Source organism: Tachypleus tridentatus, chromosome 1 (assembly GCF_004210375.1).
Source record: "Tachypleus tridentatus isolate NWPU-2018 chromosome 1, ASM421037v1, whole genome shotgun sequence".
NCBI classification, from domain to species: domain Eukaryota; kingdom Metazoa; phylum Arthropoda; class Merostomata; order Xiphosura; family Limulidae; genus Tachypleus; species Tachypleus tridentatus.
This window is the reverse complement of record NC_134825.1, coordinates 19,326,134-19,350,419: the sequence shown is the minus strand read 5'-3', so window position 1 is coordinate 19,350,419 and position 24,286 is coordinate 19,326,134. Positions and strand designations below refer to the sequence as shown.

At 33.2% G+C, this 24,286-nt stretch overlaps 1 protein-coding gene across 1 annotated transcript; it reads right to left on the bottom strand.

Moving 5' to 3' along the window:
* LOC143244158 (motile sperm domain-containing protein 2-like) lies at positions 1–20,162 on the bottom strand. The gene is made up of 8 exons (XM_076488333.1): positions 19,733–20,162; positions 14,991–15,137; positions 10,961–11,047; positions 8,270–8,418; positions 5,286–5,346; positions 3,720–3,758; positions 2,473–2,597; positions 1–553 (listed from the first exon to the last, which is right to left on the bottom strand). Exons 1-8 carry the CDS (start codon positions 19,845–19,847, stop codon positions 434–436), a joined length of 843 nt encoding a protein of 280 aa, XP_076344448.1. The 5' UTR covers positions 19,848–20,162; the 3' UTR covers positions 1–433.
* Between the last annotated feature and the right edge of the window lie 4,124 nt (positions 20,163–24,286).

Below are 24,286 nucleotides of genomic sequence, written 5' to 3'. Positions count from 1 at the left end.
CTAAGTTTGTAAGCGTGGTTTAATGTAATATGTTTTACAAATACAAAAATTTCAAAGCAGTACTATTAACATATCATTCATGAACTAATTACCAAATGTAGTAAAGTCAAATGTTTTACCAGCTGCATCTACCCCGAATGAGTTCGGTTTTCATGCAGGCCCACTGAAACCGAAGCGTGGTTCATACAATGTTCCACGCTGCTTCAGTCTGAGGTAAAGAAATAGGTACTACATAACTGCAGTAAAGCCACCATTATAATAGATAATTAACTTTTTACATAAGAAATCAACAACAAAATAATACTGATTAGATCAATATATCACCATAAAAGATTAATGTGAACAGTCCTAGTTAAACATAAATTATAGAGCTGAAGTAAGGCACGAAAGCGTCATTAAGTAGGCTTAATGGTTAATATTTTAGTAAATGGTATCAAGCTTTTTGGTCACGTCCTTCACTTATAGAGGGAACCGAGTTCTTTCGTTCGTCACTAGGGCGTCTGTCATCATTTTCGTATGTGGGGACTTGTGCAGGGGCGTACTCCCTTGGACACTAGAATAAGAAAAAAAAATAACCAAGTTAAATTTAAAACAGAAGAGTTTAAATTCAAAAGAGTTCTTAGCATTCGGAGAACACTTGTTAACCTTTATAGTTAATGTCTAACGCCTCATATATTAATTCATTTTAATCCTGTTTAAAAAAGTAAATTTGAGGGTAGGCTGGTAGAGATCCTGATGTGTAATAAAATCGAATCTTGTATACACGCGCCCTCACTTGGTATTGGTGGCACAGATACAAAAAAAAGTTTTGTTTGGTTTTGTTTTGAATTTCGCGCAAAGCTAATCGAGGGCTATCTGTGCTAACCGTCCCTAATTTAGCAGTGTAAGACTAGAGGGAAGGCAGCTAATCATCACTACCCACCGCTAACTCTTGGGCTACTCTTTTACCAACAAATAGTGGGATTGACTGTAACATTATAACGCCTCACGGCTGAAAGGGCAAGCATGTTTGGTGCGACGTGGATTCGAACCCGCGACCCTCAGATTACGAGTTGAACGCCTTAACCACCTGGTCATGCCGCCCCCCCCCCAAAAAAAAACAACTCCAAGTGTCACAACTATTAAGAATTCCCCTTGTCTTTAATAGATAAGTTTATGAACTAACCTTGAGACGAATTATTAGAAAGTAATTTTGTACGCTAAACCTTTTAAATGTGTCCAGTTTTGTACGGATTCTATTAAATGCTAACGTTTCTGGTTCTGAAGTATAGGGACTTAAAAACTTCAATTTGATAAACTGGTTAGATAATGTAGGGTGATGTTCTTCGTTTTTTGGAGTAAAATTGTTTACCATTAAGATAACTATTTATAGCAACAAAGTTTGTGATATCTTTTTTATCCATCTTTAGCCCACATGTTTTTGTGATATATTCTTTTTATGTAATAGAAACCTACATTTTTGTTCCAGGTACATTCCCTTTGATATGGAACTTGTTTGTACACACATGAATTTCACAAGGCATTGTGTTATTTTATTTTTCCTTTGTAGTCCACACTTTTAAGTGATATGTTGTACAATTTTTATGTGGTATGTTCGTATCTGGTATCCAATTGTTTTACATCGATTCTTGTATATCTAGAATTCACGTGCTATTCACTTAGGTCCTACAGTTTTGTTGTGATATGTTGGAATCACTATCACCTTTAGATGAAGGCAAGCTATCTACAGGGATAAGTTTTGTGCTAATTTCTGCTTATCTGTTCAAACTGGTGTAGAATGTTCTGTTTATCCGATTACAACGCGGTCTCTTTAAGATTTATTTTTATTTTTATAAAACCCATACCAACTGTGATTTTCTTTATCTGGTTTTATACAAGATTCAACTTCACTAAAATACTCGATTTTTAAACAGGAAATAATAAGGAATTTATCTTTGTATTTTATCTAACAAACATAATGGAACAACAATGTAATGATATTATATTGTATTTTTGGTGTATACATTGTTAAACATCATTACTTATACACTCCAGCATTTACACTTTACAACAATGTTTGATAACTTCCTAGAGAGATCCACTAACTACTACAGTTGGATACCAGTTTAGACGAGAAATGCATGTGTTGTCAGCTGAGCATTGACTGTGAGAAATTTGCCAAATAAAGGTTTATTCTCAATAAATATTAGTTCATTACGGGATATATTATCTGCTCCTATGGTTATTTTTACAGCTGAAACATTACACACCACATTTACACCCACGTGTAACATTACAACTTAAAAAAAATGATAGGCATAACATCGATTCCATTGCGTTATTTCTTAACTACATTGTTGTCTCTAAGTGTTTGGTAATACAATATAAGCGTGCAAGATTTGGGAGTGAATTAGAACAGCGTCATAACTTCAGACGAGTTTCCTAGTATTATGAAGATAGTTATTCTTCAGATGGCTCGCCTCTGTCACTTACCGTACCACCCAGATGTGGAGGAAGATCTTTTGGGTCCAGGAACTCAGAGAAGGACGACTTAGTAAGAAATCGAATCCTTTCTTTAGCACCGCTTGGCAGTAGGGTCTTTATGATCTTCCAACAGGCTGTTGAATATTAATTATCAGACTCAGTGTAATGAATCATTATTTTACTAGAAAACATAACGCGGCGTAATATTTCTGTAACTTAAAAAACGTATATTTATTTTCAAGACGTTTCGGACAGAACGCCCTTTCTAGGGCGCATTAAAGCCTCAAATACCAGACATGACTCTGTAAACACATTTTAATATTACGTGTGGGCTATTACCTATGGGCTATTTATTTTATGTTATTTCCAACTACAACGTTCTATAAAACTTTATTTCATAAGCAGAAAACACTTGGATGCAAGCTGGTATTGACTGCACGTATTTTATTAAGTGCAGTCTGTTGTTGGTTGTCCTTAGGGTTAATTTATTATCATAAAACACCCGAGAGAAGGGCGGCCATACTTACTTTTGGACCTCTGTTCGCTAAACAGTCTGCACACTTCATATGACTGCCACTGTCTGTTTTTTAGCTATACGTGGTTCATTTAAGTATAAAACACTTGAGCGCAAGTTGTTGTTAGCTATATATATGTATACATTATTTATTAAGTAAAAACACCTGAGTGAAAGTAGTTGGTGGTTGTACGTACTTTATTTATTAAATATGATATACTTGTCGTTCTTGGTTTTGCGTATTCTGTTTGTCAAGTATAAAACATTTGTGTCTAAGTAGTTGTTGGATGTGCTAATTGATTCGTACATTTGATTCAAGCAGCACAAATTTGTAAGAAGCGCCCTCTGAAATAATTTAATGTGTAGATTAATATCATATCGTTTTTAAGAGAGCAAACTTTTCGTTACTGAAATTTATTCAGAAGGAACACTTAAACGACAAATATAAAGAAAATTACTGGATCGTGCTGTAAAATTATAAGGAACAAAATGAATTATGTTGTACATTATTTGTATTTGGAACGATAAATACATATTTTAAAATAGAACAGAAATTTTCATAATTTTATCTCACGTGGATAGATTATAGTTTCATTACTCCCAACAAAAGGTTGTTTTAATTGCGACAAGTGTTTCTTCACTTACTTCAAATTAAGACTATTTTTATTCTAAAATGAAATATAAAACACATTAATCGTATTTACAAAGAAAAGGCGCAAATAAAAGGAAAAAAATAACCTACTGTTCATTATCCATGGCATTTCCAACACATAAATGTTGCCTGAAAAATATAAAACAAACAAATAACAAAAAATGTTCGAGCTACGTAAAATTAATTTTAAAATGTTTGATTAGACTTCATAATTAACCATAATTAACTGTTAGCAGTAACTATTGAACTTAGATTGATAAATATCTATAACTATTGTATTACTCAACTCCAAAACTCTACCTTAAAACTGAAAAGGTCGAAAAGCTTTCGAATTTTTTTAACGATTTTTCAAATTATATTTTTATCAATTTATAGTGATATGTTATTCGATCTAATTTCAAGATAGATTTTTTATTATATCCGGTTTCATTTTCTTGTAATTTATTATACTTTTTTTTGAAGTTTCAAATTGAATGCTCCGATTATATTCGGATTTAAACGGATACTGTAGCGGTAATATATTCAAAATGTCGATGAATTAAAATGTAACTTTAAGAACTAATTTTCAAATGTGTTTATGAATGTCTTAAGGTGTAAATTTTCAGAAATTATGTTCGGAGTTAAATGTAAAAGTTTGTTTTTAAATTTCGCGCACAGCTACTCGAGGGCTATCTGCGCTAGCCGTCACTGATTTAGCAGTGTAAGACTAGAGGGAAGGCAGCTGGTCATTACCACCAACCACCAACTCTTGGGATACTCTTTTATCAACGAATAGTAGGATTAACCGTTACATTATAACGCCCCCACGGCTGAAAGGGTGAGCATGTTTTGGTGCGACGGAGATTCGAACCCGCGACCCTCGGATTAGGAGTTGAACGCCTTAATCCACCTGGCCATGCCAGGGCCTACTTCATTCTTCCTTATGAAGCACTTTTTAAAGTTTAGTGAAAACTAACAATATATAAACACACAAATTCAGGTTGGTTCTCATAAATTAGTTACAAATTTGTCAAACCTTGATAACTGGATACTTCAAACGGTATACCTTCCTTATTTAATTGATACGTCTACTTGTGATATACATCGATAATCGGGACACTTTTGGAAGGGCCCCTCCCCCACAGAGGCACCGTAATATATCTGCGAACTTTCAACACTAGAAACCGAGTTTCGATACTCTTGGCGGGCAGAGCAAGATAACACTTTGTGTATATTTGTGCTTAACAAGAAACAAACACTTCTAGAAGGTAAGTGATTGATAGCTGATTGAAGTAATTGATTGAAGCATATATCACTGGACAAATCTGAACGAAAAAAAATAGGCTTAATCATTTGTATTTTAGGCATAAACTTACACAGTGGGCTCTGGACACTACGGGTATCGATATCCGGTTTCTTCTAGTATTATGATTCCTAAACATACCGCTCTGTCACTGAGGGGGGGGGACATGAAGCACTAAACATGTTATGTTCTTTTGCAAACTACTAAACAATAAGATAAAAGGTTTAATGACACTCACCAGCCCCCCAGTGGTTCAGCGGTATGTCTGCGGACTTTAACGCTAAAACCGGGTTTCGATACCCGTTTTGGGCAGAGCACACATGGCCCATTGTGTAGCTTTGTGTTTAATTCAAAACAACAACAACGACACTCACCAATCAATGCAGGATAGTGGGTTGTAAACAGCGAGATTAAGTAAACGGTGAAGTCTACATCCTGTAAAAAAGTAAAAATTACGTCATTTCAGAAAATAAAAGGCACCTGCTGCAATACAGAGGGAGAAAAAACTAAAACTTGTAATATGTAAAAAGCCAAGGTAATACATGCAGAAAAGTAAAGGTGAAACGATCTACTTACCCTAAAGTAAAAATCTAAAGCGTTAAATAAAGTGTAAACAAATCCACGTAATTACCGTAATGAACGGTAAAGGAAACGGTTTAAAAATGTTATGTTAAGAACATGAAAGGCGAAAGAAATGTCACATGTTTACGATATTTGCAAAAAAGTACACAAGGGCTATCTGCGCTAACTGTTTCCGGGTGTGAAATGATATACTAGAGGAAGTCGGTTAGTCAGTAGCATCTGTCACTAATGGTAATGAAAACGTGATAATCGACTGGCGATTTCTTTTCCTCTTGGTGTAACGGGACGCGAACCATGGTTCCACAGATCTTCAGTTCACCAGACAACATTCAACCCGACCAAAAGGAAGTGTGTATTATTTCAATTGATTTATGAAATAGAAAGCCTGTAAAACAGTTTAACTGTTTTCAGTATACCATTTTTAGTTATTTTCATTTCCCATGACAAATGATCGAAAATGACAACAGAAGTCATTACATAACACAGATAATAACATATGTACCATAATTATATACTTACACAGGTTCTTTATCAATATATCTATGCTAAGTTCTCTTATGTTTATGGTCATTTGTAAATTATGACCATTTTTATTATTGGTCGTTTACTGTCACTGGCAGTATTATCAGTTAAGAGGGTATACAGTTATGGTATACCCTCTACCCTATCACCTAAACTTCAGTAAACTGAACTTCATTTGGCAATTACAGTAAAGTGACTAAACACTTTCAAAATGTTCTTCTTGCTTATTGATACAAATAATATGTCTGAAGAACATACAAAGACGCGGAATATATTTATATTGATATTAATAATCTTCAACAATGGGAGAAAGAAATAATAACAATAAATAACACACGGTATTTCACAGTTGATTTTTATATTACTATTCAAGTGTTTCATTTCTAATACTGCTTCGTAAGGCGATTACAACAAATAGAGGAAGGACCAGGTTATGTTATAATTAAACAATAAATTAAAAACATTTATAATATAAATAATGATAACAATGTATTAGAAACAACTCAGGATAATCAAAGGAGTCAAAGAAGATAACGTAACACACACCAGTAGAAGTCAGCATTAAACACTTTAATGTTTTAATATTGTGAAGGTGTCAAGGAAGAAGATGTAACACACCAGTAGGTGTCAGTATTAAATACTTTAATATTTTAATATTGTGAAGGTGTCAAGGAAGAAGACGTAACACACCAGTAGATGTCAGTATTAAACACTTTAATGTTTTAATATTGTGAAGGTGTCAAGGAAGAAGATGTAACACACCAGTAGGTGTCAGTATTAAACACTTTAATGTTTTAATATTGTGAAGGTGTCAAGGAAGAAGATGTAACACACCAGTAGATGTCAGTATTAAACACTTTAATGTTTTAATATTGTGAAGGTGTCAAGGAAGAAGATGTAACACACCAGTAGATGTCAGTATTAAACACTTTAATGTTTTAATATTGTGAAGGTGTCAAGGAAAAAGATGTAACACACCAGTAGGTGTCAGTATTAAACACTTTAATGTTTTAATATTGTGAAGGTGTCAAGGAAGAAGATGTAACACACCAGTAGGTGTCAGTATTAAACACTTTAATGTTTTAATATTGTGAAGGTGTCAAGGAAGAAGATGTAACACACCAGTAGATGTCAGTATTAAACACTTTAATGTTTTAATATTGTGAAGGTGTCAAGGAAGAAGATGTAACACACCAGTAGATGTCAGTATTAAACACTTTAATGTTTTAATATTGTGAAGGTGTCAAGGAAGAAGATGTAACACACCAGTAGGTGTCAGTATTAAACACTTTAATGTTTTAATATTGTGAAGGTGTCAAGGAAGAAGATGTAACACACCAGTAGATGTCAGTATTAAACACTTTAATGTTTTAATATTGTGAAGGTGTCAAGGAAGAAGATGTAACACACCAGTAGGTGTCAGTATTAAACACTTTAATGTTTTAATATTGTGAAGGTGTCAAGGAAGAAGATGTAACACACCAGTAGATGTCAGTATTAAACACTTTAATGTTTTAATATTGTGAAGGTGTCAAGGAAGAAAATGTAACACACCAGTAGATGTCAGTATTAAACACTTTAATGTTTTAATATTGTGAAGGTGTCAAGGAAGAAGACGTAACACACCAGTAGATGTCAGTATTAAACACTTTAATGTTTTAATATTGTGAAGGTGTCAAGGAAGAAGACGTAACACACCAGTAGATGTCAGTATTAAACACTTTAATGTTTTAATATTGTGAAGGTGTCAAGGAAGAAGATGTAACACACCAGTAGATGTCAGTGTTAAACACTATAATGTTTTAATATTGTGAAGGTGTCAAGGAAGAAAAGGTAACATACCAGTAGATGTCAGTATTAAACACTTTAATGTTTTAATATTGTGAAGGTGTCAAGGAAGAAGACGTAACACACCAGTAGATGTCAGTATTAAACACTTTAATGTTTTAATATTGTGAAGGTGTCAAGGAAGAAGACGTAACACACCAGTAGATGTCAGTATTAAACATTTTAATGCTTAAAGGTGTCAAGGAAGAAGATGTAACACACCAGTAGATGTCAGTATTAAACACTTTAATGTTTTAATATTGTGAAGGTGTCAAGGAAGAAGATGTAACACACCAGTAGATGTCAGTATTAAAGAGTCTAATATGATTACAGTATTCTCGTATTTTGTTATAAAAGAGACAAGCATAATGGTTATGCGTTGTAACATATTAAAACCTTCAGACTTTTAACTAAAATCATAACTTACCATGTTAGTTAGTGAGGACTCTGAGCAGTCCATAAGAACAGATACAGCCTTGCCTTCCTTTTCAAGTTTCTCTACCCAATAAGCTACAATTTTTCTCCTTTCAGGCATGGTAACTGGGTCTTTTCTATGACAGTTTACTCTCAAAACCACTAAAAGAATAATAGTTCTTTTGTAAACATCAATACGTGACAGTGTTTATTCTGTGATATTATCAGCTTTGTTACACATGTGGGTTGAATTTATTAAATATGAGGAGAATATCTTCCAAATGAAGATGATAAAGTGTATGTTGACCTTCAAGTTTGTGACATAGCTACTAAGCATATCCTTTATTTGTTCGAAACATATAAGCACTACAACGGTTCTATGCACACCATGAACAAAGGTGTTGATATTACATAAAGTACATTTTTAATAATAACGAAGTCATTCTACAAAACCAATGTATTTTCAAGATGGCTGGTATGGGTATTAAAACTTTAATTAAAATAAAGTACAGAAAAACGTTTCGACCTTCTTAGGCCATCTTCAGTTTAACAAAACAACTGTTCTCTACTTTATTTTAATTAAAGTTTTAATACCTATACAGAACAACGTTTCGACTTTCTTAGATCATCTTCAGGTTAACAAACAAAAACTGTTCTCTACTTTATTTTAATTAAAGATTTAATGCCTATACAGAACAACGTTTAGACTTTCTTAGATCATTTTTAGGTTAAGACACAAAAACTGTTCTCTACTTTATTTTAATTAAAGTTTTAATACCCATATCAGCTATCTTGAGATACATTTTTACTTCAAGTAGCTTTTTCGTGTCACAAATAATCGCATACCAGTTGTCTGTTCCCCATAATATCACCTATATACGTATAATATAATACTCGGAAAAACAGTTGAAGTACATTGTCTAAGATATTCGTTATTCAGAATTTTCTCAATGGATTTACCTTTCAGTAAGTGACTTGCATAATCCTTATAAAATAGAATTGTATGTTGTAGAGTACGTCAAGACGAGCTCTGGGTAAAACGTCTTTTGGTGGTAGACATCAGCACACAACTACTTAAGGCTGACCATTTTAATATTTGCATCTTAACAAAAGCACTACAGTTGTCTATCCATTTATTGTAAAAAGATGTCTAGAGAGACATCTAGACACGGTGTAACACCTTATAAAACGTTTCTGGAACAGCTAATTATTATACTTGATTGAAGACTGTATCTGCTCGTGGTGACCATCAGTGGGAAACTCTTTGTGTTGTAAGCTCTACAAATGTTCAGTTGTCTTGTGACATGTAAGCAGTAATTCAACTGAAACAATTTGTTTGTTTGGAATGAAGCACAAAGCTACAGAACGGGCTAGCTGAGTTCTGCCCACCACGGATATCGAAACCCTGTTTTTAGCGGTGTGAGTCTGCAGACATGCTGCTGTGCCACAGGAGGGCAATTGGGACGAACATTACAGTTGTAGCAAGTGCGTATTAACATGGAGTAAATATTTTGGTTGAAGCAAATGGATATTAAATTGGGGTAAAAATTATATTTGTAGCAAGTGAGGATTAATTTTGGTAAATATTATAGTTGAAGCAACTAGGGATCAAATCGAAAGAAACGTTACTGTTTCACTGCTTTGAATAAGCTGAAAAAGGATCAGATTTAGCGAATGATCCGTGTGTGTAAGATAAAGTTACAGACGTCAATCGAATGTTAGTGCACTGTATTGTAAAACATCTCGCGTGGATAAAAATTCATTGTGTGTCACGTCACGCTTCATTCCTTGAAATAGGGGGTATCATAAAAGTCAAAATGTATTTATCAAGATATGATAAATAACAGTTTAATTACTGTCTGTAAATTACGATTTTTGTGACGAGGTGCAAGAGGGAGGTGTGGGGGGGGGGTGTTGGGGTACCTTGAAATATTATAAGTGTAGTGAATGTTAGTACAGTAAGCCTATTATAAAGACGTAGTATAGGGTCACCTGGCCTTGAGCCAAATTGATAAATTGTATCATCAAAGTAAAAATATATATTCATTTTTCAACTTAAATCATTTCTGAATTAATCTGTTCCCATTATATCACCGATGTTTTTGACAAATTAAAAGTAATACATTAATTAAATTAATAAATCGACAAATATTCTACAGTTTCTTTTGCCGTTTTATTTCATTTTATACTTTCAGTACACAGACTAACAACAATATTAGGTTACCTTATACTTTTGTTGCTAAGCAACATAACGTAAAAGACATTGTTGGAATGTAGTTTTATCAAAACACGCTGAATATTATGTGTAGTAGAGGTTGTTAATCTAATTGTTTTACACCAATAATTATTCTATAAATACACCATAGATTCATTTCATGAATTGTCTTAATTTTGATTGGCTCACAAAGAAGTTTATCTACGTTACGACTATCCTTTTCTGCTTCTTTATTGGTGGAGTTTGATTTCGCAAAATTTAATTCAGTTATCAATGAAATATCGGGTTAGGGAATAGGGTTAGGGTTGTCGGGTGGGAGTGGAAGATCTAACCATCTCGTTGTTTTTTACCGGCTACACGCTAGGTTTGTACATAAAAGTAGGTTTTATTTGTGATTATCCATCATATACAGGTGGCTGGTTATATTCTCTGAAATGGTGTTTTAATAATTTTCGTCTATTGAGCAAGAAATAGCAAAAATATACTTACATAAAGTATTTCCCTCTTTGTCTGTATTGTATGAAAAAACAGCCCCTATTTTCACAATATCAGGGTTTATATCTGTCTCGCTGAGGTCTGTAAGGTAGATCAAATAGTGTGTATTGAAATATACCTATAAAACTAATTTTATATTATACTAATTATACCATACTGGTTTTCCTTCAAATGAAATTCCCTTACTTAAGTCGATTTAAAGTTAATGACATCTCTAATGCTTGGAACTAAATGAATTAAATTGAAAACAATGATCAACTTTCCGAACAAATACAAGTATTAAGTTCAACACCAGCTGTGAAGCCTCGTTCTGAGACAAACAGGAATTTTAGCTGACTAAGCATTTATTTGAGAAATTAAAATTTGCTAATAATTAAAGGGTTTCGTTCTTGGATACATTGCATCACAAGACAACAAACTAATATAAAATTGTGTCAAAAACAACTTGTTATCTGTGGCACGATTGAATAGTTACAACACTAGTTCATATTAAAAAACAACTTCGTATCTGTGGAACGATTGAATAATTACAACACTAGTTGAAATTAAAAAATAATTTGTTACCTGTGGAACGATTGAATAGTTACAACACTAGTTCAAATTAAAAACAACTTGTTATCTGTGGAACGACTGAATAATTACAACACTAGTTCAAATTAAAAAATAATTTGTTACCTGTGGAACGATTGAATAGTTACAACACTAGTTCAAATTAAAAAGAAGTTGTTATTTTTGGAACGATTGAATAGTTACAACACTAGTTCAAATTAAAAACAACTTGTTATCTGTGGAACGATTGAATAGTTACAACACAAGTTCAAATTAAAAACAACTTGTTATCTGTGGAACGACTGAATAGTTACAACACTAGTTCAAATTAAAAACAACTTGTTATCTGTGGAAAGATTGAATAGTTACAACACAAGTTCAAATTAAAAACAACTTGTTATCTGTGGAAAGATTGAATAGTTACAACACTAGTTCAAATTAAAAACAACTTGTTATCTGTGGAACGACTGAATAGTTACAACACTAGTTCAAATTAAAAACAACTTGTTATCTGTGGAAAGATTGAACAGTTACAACACAAGTTCAAATTAAAAACAACTTGCTATCTGTGGAACGACCGAGTAGTTACAACACTAGTTAAAATTAAAAACAACTTGTTATCTGTGGAACGACTGAGTAGTTACAACACTAGTTAAAATTAAAAACAACTTGTTATCTGTGGAACGACTGAGTAGTTACAACACTAGTCAAAATTAAAAACAACTTGTTATCTGTGGAACGACTGAGTAGTTACAACACTAGTTAAAATTAAAAACAACTTGTTATCTGTGGAACGACTGAGTAGTTACAACACTAGTTAAAATTAAAAACAACTTGTTATCTGTGGAACGACTGAATAATTACAACACTAGTTCAAATTAAAAAATAATTTGTTACCTGTGGAACGATTGAATAGTTACAACACTAGTTCAAATTAAAAACAACTTGTTATCTTTGGAACGATTGAATAGTTACAACACTAGTTCAAATTAAAAACAACTTGTTATCTGTGGAACGATTGAATAGTTACAACACTAGTTCATATTAAAAAACAACTTGTTATCTGTGGAACGATTGAATAATTACAACACTAGTTCAAGTTAAAAAATAATTTCTTACCTGTGGAACGATTGAATAGTTACAACACTAGTTCAAATTAAAAACAACTTGTTATCTGTGGAATCACACGATTATTGTGGGTTAATAAAAGAGAATACAAAATATTTATAATCTACATATGCATAAAAATATGAGTTCACATTGTATTTAAATAAATTTCAAATTAAAAGTCACATGAAATTTATGTTTTGTATACGTATCCATACAACAACCTTTGTATAGCAACAAAATAATGTGGTATTTTGAGAACAGGTACAAAGTTAGTTATGAAACCACAGTAAATGGAAAAGAAAACCTGTCAAGACAATGTGAGACCGAATAGTAAATAGAACAAACCCATCAAGACGATGTGAGATTGGAAAGTTAATGGAACAAACTAGTTAAGACAATGTGAGACCGAACAGTAAATAGAACAAACCCATCAAGACGATGTGAGATTGGAAAGTTAATGGAACAAACTAGTTAAGACAATGTGAGACCGAATAGTAAATAGAACAAACCCATCAAGACGATGTGAAATTGGAGAGTTAATGGAACAAACTAGTTAAGACAATGTGAGACCGAATAGTAAATAGAACAAACCCATCAAGACGATGTGGGATTGGAGAGTTAATGGAACAAACTAATTAAGACAATGTGAGATCGAATAGTAAATAGAACAAACCCATCAAGACGATGTGAGATTGGAAAGTTAATGGAACAAACTAGTTAAGACAATGTGAGACCGAACAGTAAATAGAACAAACCCATCAAGACGATGTGAGATTGGAGAGTTAATGGAACAAACTAGTTAAGACAATGTGAGACCGAATAGTAAATAGAACAAACCCAGCAAGACGATTAAGACAATGTGAGACCGAATAGTAAATAGAACAAACCCATCAAGACGATGTGAGATTGGAGAGTTAATGGAACAAACTAGTTAAGACAATGTGAGACCGAATAGTAAATAGAACAAACCCAGCAAGACGATTAAGACAATGTGAGACCGAATAGTAAATAGAACAAACCCATCAAGACGATGTGAGATTGGAGAGTTAATGGAACAAACTAGTTAAGACAATGTGAGACCGAATAGTAAATAGAACAAACCCATCAAGACGATGTGGGATTGGAGAGTTAATGGAACAAACTAATTAAGACAATGTGAGATCGAATAGTAAATAGAACAAACCCATCAAGACGATGTGAGATTGGAAAGTTAATGGAACAAACTAGTTAAGACAATGTGAGACCGAATAGTAAATGGAACAAACCCAGCAAGACGATTAAGACAATGTGAGACCGAATTGTAAATAGAACAAACCCATCAATACGATGTGAGATTGGAGAGTTAATGGAACAAACTAGTTAAGACAATGTGAGACCGAACAGTAAATAGAACAAACCCATCAAGACGATGTGAGATTGGAAAGTTAATGGAACAAACTATTTAAGACAATGTTAGACCGAATAGTAAATAAAACAAACCCAGCAAGACGATGTGAGATTGGACAGTTAATGGAACAAACTAGTTAACACAATGTGAGATCGAATAGTAAATAGAATAACACATCAATACAATGTGAGATTGGAAAGTTAATGGAACAAAGTAGTTAAGACAATGTGAGACCGAATAGTAAATAGAACAAACCCATCAATACGATGTGAGATTGGAAAGTTAATGGAACAAACTAGTTAAGACAATGTGAGACCGAACAGTAAATAGAACAAACCCATCAAGACGATGTGAGATTGGAGAGTTAATGGAACAAACTAGTTAAGACAATGTGAGACCGAATAGTAAATAGAACAAACCCAGCAAGACGATTAAGACAATGTGAGACCGAATAGTAAATAGAACAAACCCATCAAGACGATGTGAGATTGGAGAGTTAATGGAACAAACTAGTTAAGACAATGTGTGACCGAATAGTAAATAGAACAAACCCATCAAGACGATGTAAGATTGGAAAGTTAATGGAACAAACTAGCTAAGACAATGTAAAATCGAATAGTAAATAGAACAAACCCAGCAAGACGATGTGAGATTGGAGAGTTAATGGAACAAACTAGTTAAGACAGTGTGAGACCGAATAGTAAATAGAACAAACTTGTTAGTACAATGTGTTTTCTAGCTTGTAACTACGTTTTGGCATTAGGCCTATAGATCACAAATGCTTTCTGTTTTATTTTTTTTATTTGTATTCTAACTTGTAATAAAGTAATCCAGAAAATTCCGTCTATATTTGTGGAAATTCTGTCTTGTAAACAGTTCTGGGAATGTTCATTTCACGTTTAAATGCCTTCATTAAAATATAACAAATATATATTAATAAAACATCAGTCTTTAAAAATATCGTAATATCACACAAACCGTTTATATTTTTGTCCTTTCTCCACTTGAATGTATTTTTGACCATTTTCACAGCTGCGTTCATGTCACCATGTTGGTGCCTTATGAACCTTTTACAATAGAAATCATCGTCTTTTAAACGTTGGACGTCCCGTGGGTCATAGAGATCTGAAATACAAAGCTCATTCCTATACCATGACTCTTAACTTGGCTTTCAAGTTTTACTTACTAAATATAGACATTCGAGTATATTTTTCAATAGAAAGCTTTTTATGTTGTGAAAACAGTTTTAAATCATAGTGAGTAAGGAGGTTCAGATAATTAACATTATAAAAATGTACATTGGAAGAGAACAAACAGTTCTTAAGCTAGACGCAAAAACCTTCATGCTTCACGAGATAACCAGCTTGTACGAAAATCTCGAGGAATTTTGTTGAGCGTAAATTCATTTTTCTATGTACCTAAAATACCTAAACTTTGTTTCAATTTACCTTTACTACCAGAAACACTCCCAGAGAAATGAACTGGAATATATATTTCTTTCTAAAACCTTTGGATTAAAAAAATAAATAGAAAACGAAACAGTTGTCTTCAACTAATATTACAACAAAGGTATTTCATTTTATTCCGAATTCTGTGCACCAGTAACATTATCTCATTTCTCATTTTATATTATAATAATAGCCATCTTATGGTAATTGGAAAACAAATAAGTTTATTAGTATTAGAATTAGTCTCTTCTTTAACTCACCTATCTCCACTGGTTCAGCGCTAAGTCACGAGACTTACAATATTATAAACCGAGTTTCGATACCTGTGGTGGTGACAACGTTATGTTATTTAACGGCTATGAAACACCAGAACGTAAGTTGGGGCAAGTTAAGATAATTTAGTGTTTAAGTCGAAGTGTAAGAAATAGCACTTGTTTGAGCGAGCTGTTATTTTAACGTGTTACTTGAAGTCTTATGAAGGAAAATATGTTAACTTAACTTTTCAGTAGACGGTGGTCTAACCGAAACAAAACAGGCATTTTACTTAATCAAAGTACCCAGAATGTACTTAACCAAAGTACCCAGAATGTACTTAACCAAAGTACCCAGAATACGGGGTAACCAAAGTACCCAAAATATGCGTAACCAAGTATCCAGAATGTACTTAACCAAAGTATCCAGAATGTACTTAACCAAAGTACCCAGAATGTACTTAACCAAAGTACCCAGAATGCGGGGTAACCAAAGTACCCAAAATATGCGTAACCAAGTATCCAGAATGTACTTAACGGAAGTACCCAGAATGTACTTAACCAAAGTTCTCAGAATGTACTTAATCAAAGTACCCAGAATGTACGTAACCAAAGTACCCAAAATGTACTTAACCAAAGTACCCAGAATGTACGTAACAAGTACCCAGAATGCACTTAACCAAAGTACCCAGAATGTTCCAGATACAATGAGGGAACAAAAGTTCGTTTTATTAAACGTCTCTCACAAAATAATTTATAAGTGTACGACCTGTTATAAGGTCACATATATATATGAAGGTTATGCGCTAATATAGTGATTACAGTGGCAGATTTCGGGGGAGTTAGTTAGCCACTCATTCCCTAGATCCGCCGCTGTTATGTTGCTTTCAAAGATGTTCTGGTTAATGTGTTGCATAGTTAGCATGGCTCTCAACTGTTCCATTTAAAGAGTTATTATTCTTTGTCTGTGACAAAAACGAAGTTGTGTTAAATATGTTTGAATCCTTACCAGTCCAAACAACTATCGTTTTCCTAATTATTCAGGAGAAACTTGGAATAATTTTGTGTTCATTCGTTTTTATGAGCGAACCTATAAAATGGGCAGTGCTCTTTGCAGGATTTGAGCCCTGAACGTTAGTGTTAAAAGCCTTCAGGTTTACATAGAGTCACCTTGAGGCTCTCGTTTTGACACACTATAAACTCTCAATGAAACTTCCCCTTTATGTGAAACATGCACAGATTTCACTTTTTGCACATTTTTAAACGCTGAGCTGCAGAGCCTTACGATATTTTCAATGTGCTTCTTATTCTCTATGTATCAAACGTGAATGCTCATGAACTACGTAAACTTGGCATAACTAAGAGAGGCCTTAATATTTCAAACTTTGGCCTCCAAAGGCTATTGCTAAAACAGTCACTCACCATAGTGCTGATATAATTACAAGCATTCAAATAATTTGGATTTATTGGTAACACAGGTTTAAATTGCAAGTTGTTTCCCGTAATTTAAAATTATCTGTTAGTCTGGCGCCACCAAGAAGCAAGCACACTGGACTGTGGATCGGAGAATTCATTGTTTGCGTTCCGTTATTGCAAATCTGCGTTGAGTAGTTTTGGGCTGCAGTGCGTTATAAAAGTGATAGTCAGATTAAATAATATATCTTATTATTTACTTACTACACAATGAAGGCAATATTTAGTAATATAATTTTGGCAGGACAGAAGGTATGCAAAACAATATAAAAACGTAGTGTAGTGCATATAGAAATATAGTAAGCTAATATAATATGCGTTTTTAAAAATTGATTTAATATTAGGGACTTTAATGTTATTTAGCTGTTTTTCTCCTTGCTGATATTAAAGCAGTGTAGTGTAAATAGTACACTAAACATGACACAGCTGATTTCACGAAGTCCAGCATACCTCCATGTTTATCAGTTTTCGTAACAGCATTTTACAACTTTGTATTATTATCAGTGACATTATTACTAGTGACATTGTTATCAGTGACATTATTACTAGTGACATTATTACTAGTGACGTTGTTATCAGTGACATTGTTAACAGTGACATCATTACCAATGACATTGTTATCAATGACATTATTACTAGTGACGTTGTTATCAGTGACATTATTACTAGTGACGTTGTTATCAGTGACATTATTACTAGTGACATTGTTATCAGTGATATTATTACTCGTTTTGTTGTTACCAGTGACGTTGTTATCAGTGACATTATTACCAATGACATTGTTATCAGTGATTATTACTCGTTTTGTTGTTACCAGTGACGTTGTTATCAGTGACATTATTACCAATGACATTGTTATCAGTGATTATTACTCGTTTTGTTGTTACCAGTGGCGTTGTTATCAGTGACATTATTACCAATGACATTGTTATCAGTGATTATTACTCGTTTTGTTGTTACCAGTGACATTATTACTAGTGACGTTGTTATCAGTGACATTATTACCAATGACATTTTTACTCGTGCCATTGTTTTCAGTGATATTATTACACGTATCATTGTTACTATTGGCATTATTACTCGTTTCATTGTTATCAGTGACATTATTACACGTGCTATTGCTGTCAGTGATATTATTACTCGTGCCATTGTTTTCAGTGATATTATTACACGTATCATTGTTACTATTGGCATTATTACTCGTTTCATTGTTATCAGTGACATTATTACACGTGCTATTGCTGTCAGTGATATTATTACTCGTGTCATTGTTACTCTTGGTGTTATTACTCGTGTCATTGTTATCAGTGACATTATCACTCGTACCATTGTTGTTAGTGATATTATTACTCGTACCATTGTGTCAGTGATATTATTACTCGTGTTATTGTTACTATTGGTATTATTACTTGTGTCATTGTTATCAGTGACATTATTACTCGTACCATTGTTGTTAGTGATATTATTATTCGTGTCATTGTTACTGTTGGCATTATTACTCGTGTCTTTCTTATCAGTGACATTATTACTTGTACCATTGTGTCAGTGATATTATTACTCGTGTCTTTGTTATCAGTGACATTATTATTTGTACCATTGTGTCAGTGATATTATTACTCGTGTCATTGTTACTACTGGTATTATTACTCATACCATTGTGTCAGTGACATTATTACTTGTACCATTGTGTCAGTGATATTATTACTCGTGTCATTGTTATCAGTGACATTATTACTCGTACCATTGTTGTTAGTGATATTATTATTCGTGTCATTGTTACTGTTGGTATTATTACTCGTACCATTGTGTCAGTGATATCATTACTCGCGTCATTGTTACTACTGGTATTTTTACTCGTACCATTGTTAGCAGTGACATTATTTCACGTGTCAGTTATGAGCGACATTATTACTCGTACAATTGTTACCAATGACATTATTACCGGGCATCATTTACATTAATTATTTGACATTTTATATAAATAATTTGTAAATAGAAGCGATTTCACACAAACAGAATATTACAAAAGTGGATACACAAAATATAAGCGATATCACCTGCTTAACATAGTATATCCTTCTGAACTGAATACCTCGATTAGTAGTTATTCCTTCTGAATTTTTATACCAGCTCGTAATGGAAGTAATGTACATTCAAATTGCATGTACATAATGAAACAATCCAGATCATGTCTTCAGAGTAAGATGATCCCAGAGATGGAGCAGACAGATATTTTTGATCACGATCAAAAGTTTTGTGGACAGTCGTCCTTTCTATCCATCTGTTTGTACAGCTACGTAATATAACAGTTAAACGTAAAACAAAGCATATTTTTATAACTAATATAGTAGTAACGTATAAGATAAATTACTCTATATACATACAGGAACCTCGTGCATTAGTTTTTGAGCAGCTATTCTTTCGAAAATATAATATATAATGAGAAAAAGAGAGAAAAATAAAAAAAAAATGTTTACGATACAGAGCAGTACTCAGCACCATTCTGGTGTATATGCACTGTTTTGTGACATTCTATAACTTCACTCACCAGTCCAGTCTTTTCCCTCCAATTCTTCAAGAAACTGACGTCGTAGGTCGTTTACGTCTTTCTCAGCGCTGTAAGTCTCTATGTCTATTTCATGTTTCGTCTTCCTTCGACCCATCTTTACAACTTGCTATATTTTCTCAGTAACACAGTTATATGTTTCTATATGATAAGCTGAACTGTATGTCCCTCTGTCGTAGGCTTAGCAAGGTTTCAATGGCTCCACTCACTTTTATGTCGAGTCCTAGTTAGCTAAGCTTCAGACGACAGGTGGATAAAGCTTACATCAATAGGTGAATACAGTTTCTCAACTAAAAACCTTTGTCACACCCTCCGTGTGGTTTAAAAATCTTTTTCTGATATACATTCATAAATCAACCAATGAAACTCCTTTACGTAAAACATCTCCCAAAGTTTCCTCGCTACGTGTGTTTCAAAACTTATACTTTTTCTTTTAATTAGGGTTGTACTGACTCAAAATCTCGTTCAAGGTCAGCAACTTCGTTCAGTTGGGCTGATTAGAAGAAAAACATCGTCATCGTTGTTTCGCAAAGCCTACGTAGTGATTACGTCATGGACAGTGATGAGCACCTTCATAGCTATGTATCTGGCTCAAGGATTTTTTTTTACTTTCAAAATTAGAAGCCAGATACACAGTACTATAGCCGTTTCGTATATTTAATTCAAGAGTTCCTTAGGGTCTAAGCTAGAATTTGAAACACATCATTGAATGAGTAAAAGTTGCGCCTTTCTAAGCTACTGAACAGAGTGAATTTTCTTTGAGAATAGACAGTTAAAACATTTAAAAAAGTAACATAACTATTAACTATAGTACCCAGGGGCGTAGATCGTGGGGGGATGGAGGATATACATCCCTCCTTCATTTTAGGTGGGGGGTATGGTGCATACAATCATCTCTCCCTACAGTTTGGTCTGTTGAATTGTTCTATTGCATCACAGGCCTACAAATTGCGTCTTTGTTCTTGTGATTCTCGTGTTCTTACCAATCGAATTACATAATTAGGCCTAGATGTAAGCTTTTTCAGTAGCCGAAATGTACAACTTTAATATAAGCGTGCTTCTAAGTTTTTCGATCTAAGCGATAGTTCGTAAGTATCAGTCAGTAGGCCTAAGTATGCATGCAAGTATCGTGGCAACAAGATTACTCTGTAACTACATGTTTACAGCTTTCAGGTTCACGTAATCAGATATTACCAATTTGCAAATTGGAGAGTCCACATAAGTAGTTGCAAAAATCATCCCCCCATCGGGTGTAAAAAATCTACAACCCTGATAGTACCTACTGCACTTTTGTTTATTTCACGTCTGTAATATGTATTAATTAATATTTTTGTTACATAAAGCTATACAATGAGATGTATCTTTCATGCTCATCAGGAGACTCGAAACCCGATTTCTAGAGTTAAAAGTTTCAAAACTATCGTTAAACCACTGTGGGGATTTATTTACTTATTTAGTAGTTAGTTAGACACTTTTAGTGGAAAAATATATAATGTTAAAAAAGGAAAACTAAGTAATTGAATAAATTTCAACACATTTATAAACTAGCTCAGAAAATAATTAAACATAGACGAGGCTTAGCTGGTTTACGTCTACGATATTAATTAAGAAAATCTCATAATGTTTATTACTAATTAAATTTACATTAAGTGAATTTTGTGCACTTAAAGTCATCGTAGTTATTCAATAAACGCAAACTAATACATTGGTTTCAAAATAAATAATAATAATATCTCAGATTATTGGTAATATCAGGACTATTTTTCTACCACCGAGTCGTTCAGCAGTATGTCTGCGGACTCACACAGGTGGAAATTCGGTTTCGATATCCCAAGCTGTAGCTATGTTCTTAATTACGAACAATCTATTTCTGTAGGCGTGAAAGTAAAATCTAAATATATATGAAAATTATTATACATTTTGTGGAAATACATAACCTTTAATATTGAAGTTAAACGTAATGGTCACAAATGACGTGCTTAATTTCTTGGGTAAAACAGCTTACAATACCTTTTTACTGGTAGCAAATTTCCATAATTTCTTATTACACTATGTTTATTATTATCATGTTTTAAAATAAAACCTCGTTACAGAAACACATGAACGAATGTACCATAAGAAATCATTGCGATATAAAAGAGCGTGTGTGAAGAAACTAATGGCATCTCGAGTGAATACATTATTTCGTCAATACACTATCCAGTTTTCCTTCAGAATTGAAACGGGTTTTTTCGAAGTTATAGGAAAAATCCACAAAAATGCACTTTTCCGTAATCAGTCATGAGGAAAGTCTGCTAAAACCTGGCTGACAACTCCTTAAAACAAAAGGTCATGTCACGAGACAGGTTCTGGAACAAGTTATCGAAACACGAGTCTGTATTTCAAGAGATATGTTATTCTTACTTTTCAACGAATTTTTTTCTTTCATTATCAGTCGTCGAAAGTTGTATATATTTTTCTTTAAATTAGGTTTATATTCTCCTCAATCATTTTACCATTTATTGGAGGTATTACATCAGTAATACAGTCTTTTCACAATATTAGAGTGACTTCCAAATCTTCTGTAGTGTCAGTGTTTGGAGATATACTGTACTGTCTCTTTGTAACGACGTAAAATACTTACTGTCTGTTTGTATGAATATCGTGTATTATTTTAATATACGGATATCCCATATTGCTCCATATATTGATGTACTCTGTTGTTTCTGTAGACTAATATACGGTAATATATTTCTATAGTAACGTATGGTATTGTTTGTATATAATGACGTATGGTATTGTACGATATTGTCTCTGTATAATGATGTATGGTACTCTCTGTGTATAATCATGTATGGTACTGTCTGTGTATAATGATGTATGATACTCTCTGTGTATAATGATGTATGGTACTGTGTGTATAATCATGTATGGTACTGTCTGTGTATAATGATGTATGATACTCTCTGTGTATAATGATGTATGGTACTGTGTGTATAATGATGTATGGTGCTGTCTGTGTATAATGATGTATGATACTTTCTGTGCATAATGATGCATGATACTGTTTGTGTATAATGATGTATGGTACTGTCTGTGTATAATGATGTATGTTACTGTCTATGTATAATGATGTATGATACTGTCTGTGTATAATGATGTATGATACTGTCTGTGTATAATGATGTATGATACTGTCCGTGTATAATGATGTATGGTTCTGTCTGTGTATAATGATGAACGGTACTGTCTGTGTATAATGATGTATGATGCTGTCTGTGTATAATGATGTATGATACAGTCTGTGTATAATAATGTATGGTACTGTCTGTGTATAATGATGTATGGTGCTGTCTGTGTATAATGATGTATGGTTCTGTCTGTGTATAATGATGTATGGTGCTGTCTGTGTATAATGATGTATGATACTGTCTGTGTATGATGATGTATGGTGCTGTCTGTGTATAATGATGAACGGTACTGTCTGTGTATAATGATGTATGGTACTGTCTGTGTATAATGATGTATGATACTGTCTGTGTATAATGATGTATGGTACAGTCTGTGTATAATGATGTATGATACTCTCTGTGCATAATGATGTATGATACTGTCTGTGTATAATGATGTATGATACTCTCTGTGTATAATGATGTATGATACTGTCTGTGAATAATGATGTATGGTGCTGTCTGTGTATAATGATGTATGATACTTTATGAGTATAATGATGTATGATACTGTTTCTGTATAATGATGTATGATACTCTAAGTGTATAATGATGTATGGTACTGTCTGTGTATAATGATGTATGGTGCTGTCTGTGTATAATGATGTATGATAGTCTCTGTGTATAATGATGTATGATACTGTCTGTGTATAATGATGTATGGTGCTGTCTGTGTATAATAATGTATAATAGTCTCTGTGTATAATGATGTATGATACTGTATGTGTATAATGATGTATGATACTGTTTCTGTATAATGATGTATGGTACTCTCTGTGTATAATGATGTATGATAGTCTCTGTGTTTTATGATGTATGATACTGTCTGTGTATAATGATGTATGATACTGTCTGTGTATAATGATGTATGATACTGTATGTGTATAATGATGTATGATACTGTCTGTGTATAATGATGTATGATACTGTTTCTGTATAATGATGTATGGTACTCTCTATGTATAATGATGTATGATAGTCTCTGTATTTTATGATGTATGATACTGTCTGTGTATAATGATGTATGATACTGTCTGTGTATAATGATGTATGATACTGTCTGTGTATAATGATGTATGGTGTTGTCTGTGTATAATGATGTATGATACTGTCTGTGTATAATGATGTATGATACTGTCTGTGTATAATGATGTATGATACTGTCTGTGTATAATGATGTATGATACTGTTTCTGTATAATGATGTATGGTACTCTCTGTGTATAATGATGTATGATAGTCTCTGTGTATAATGATGTATGATACTGTCTGTGTATAATGATGTATGGTGCTGTCTGTGTATAATGATGTATGGTACTGTCTGTGTA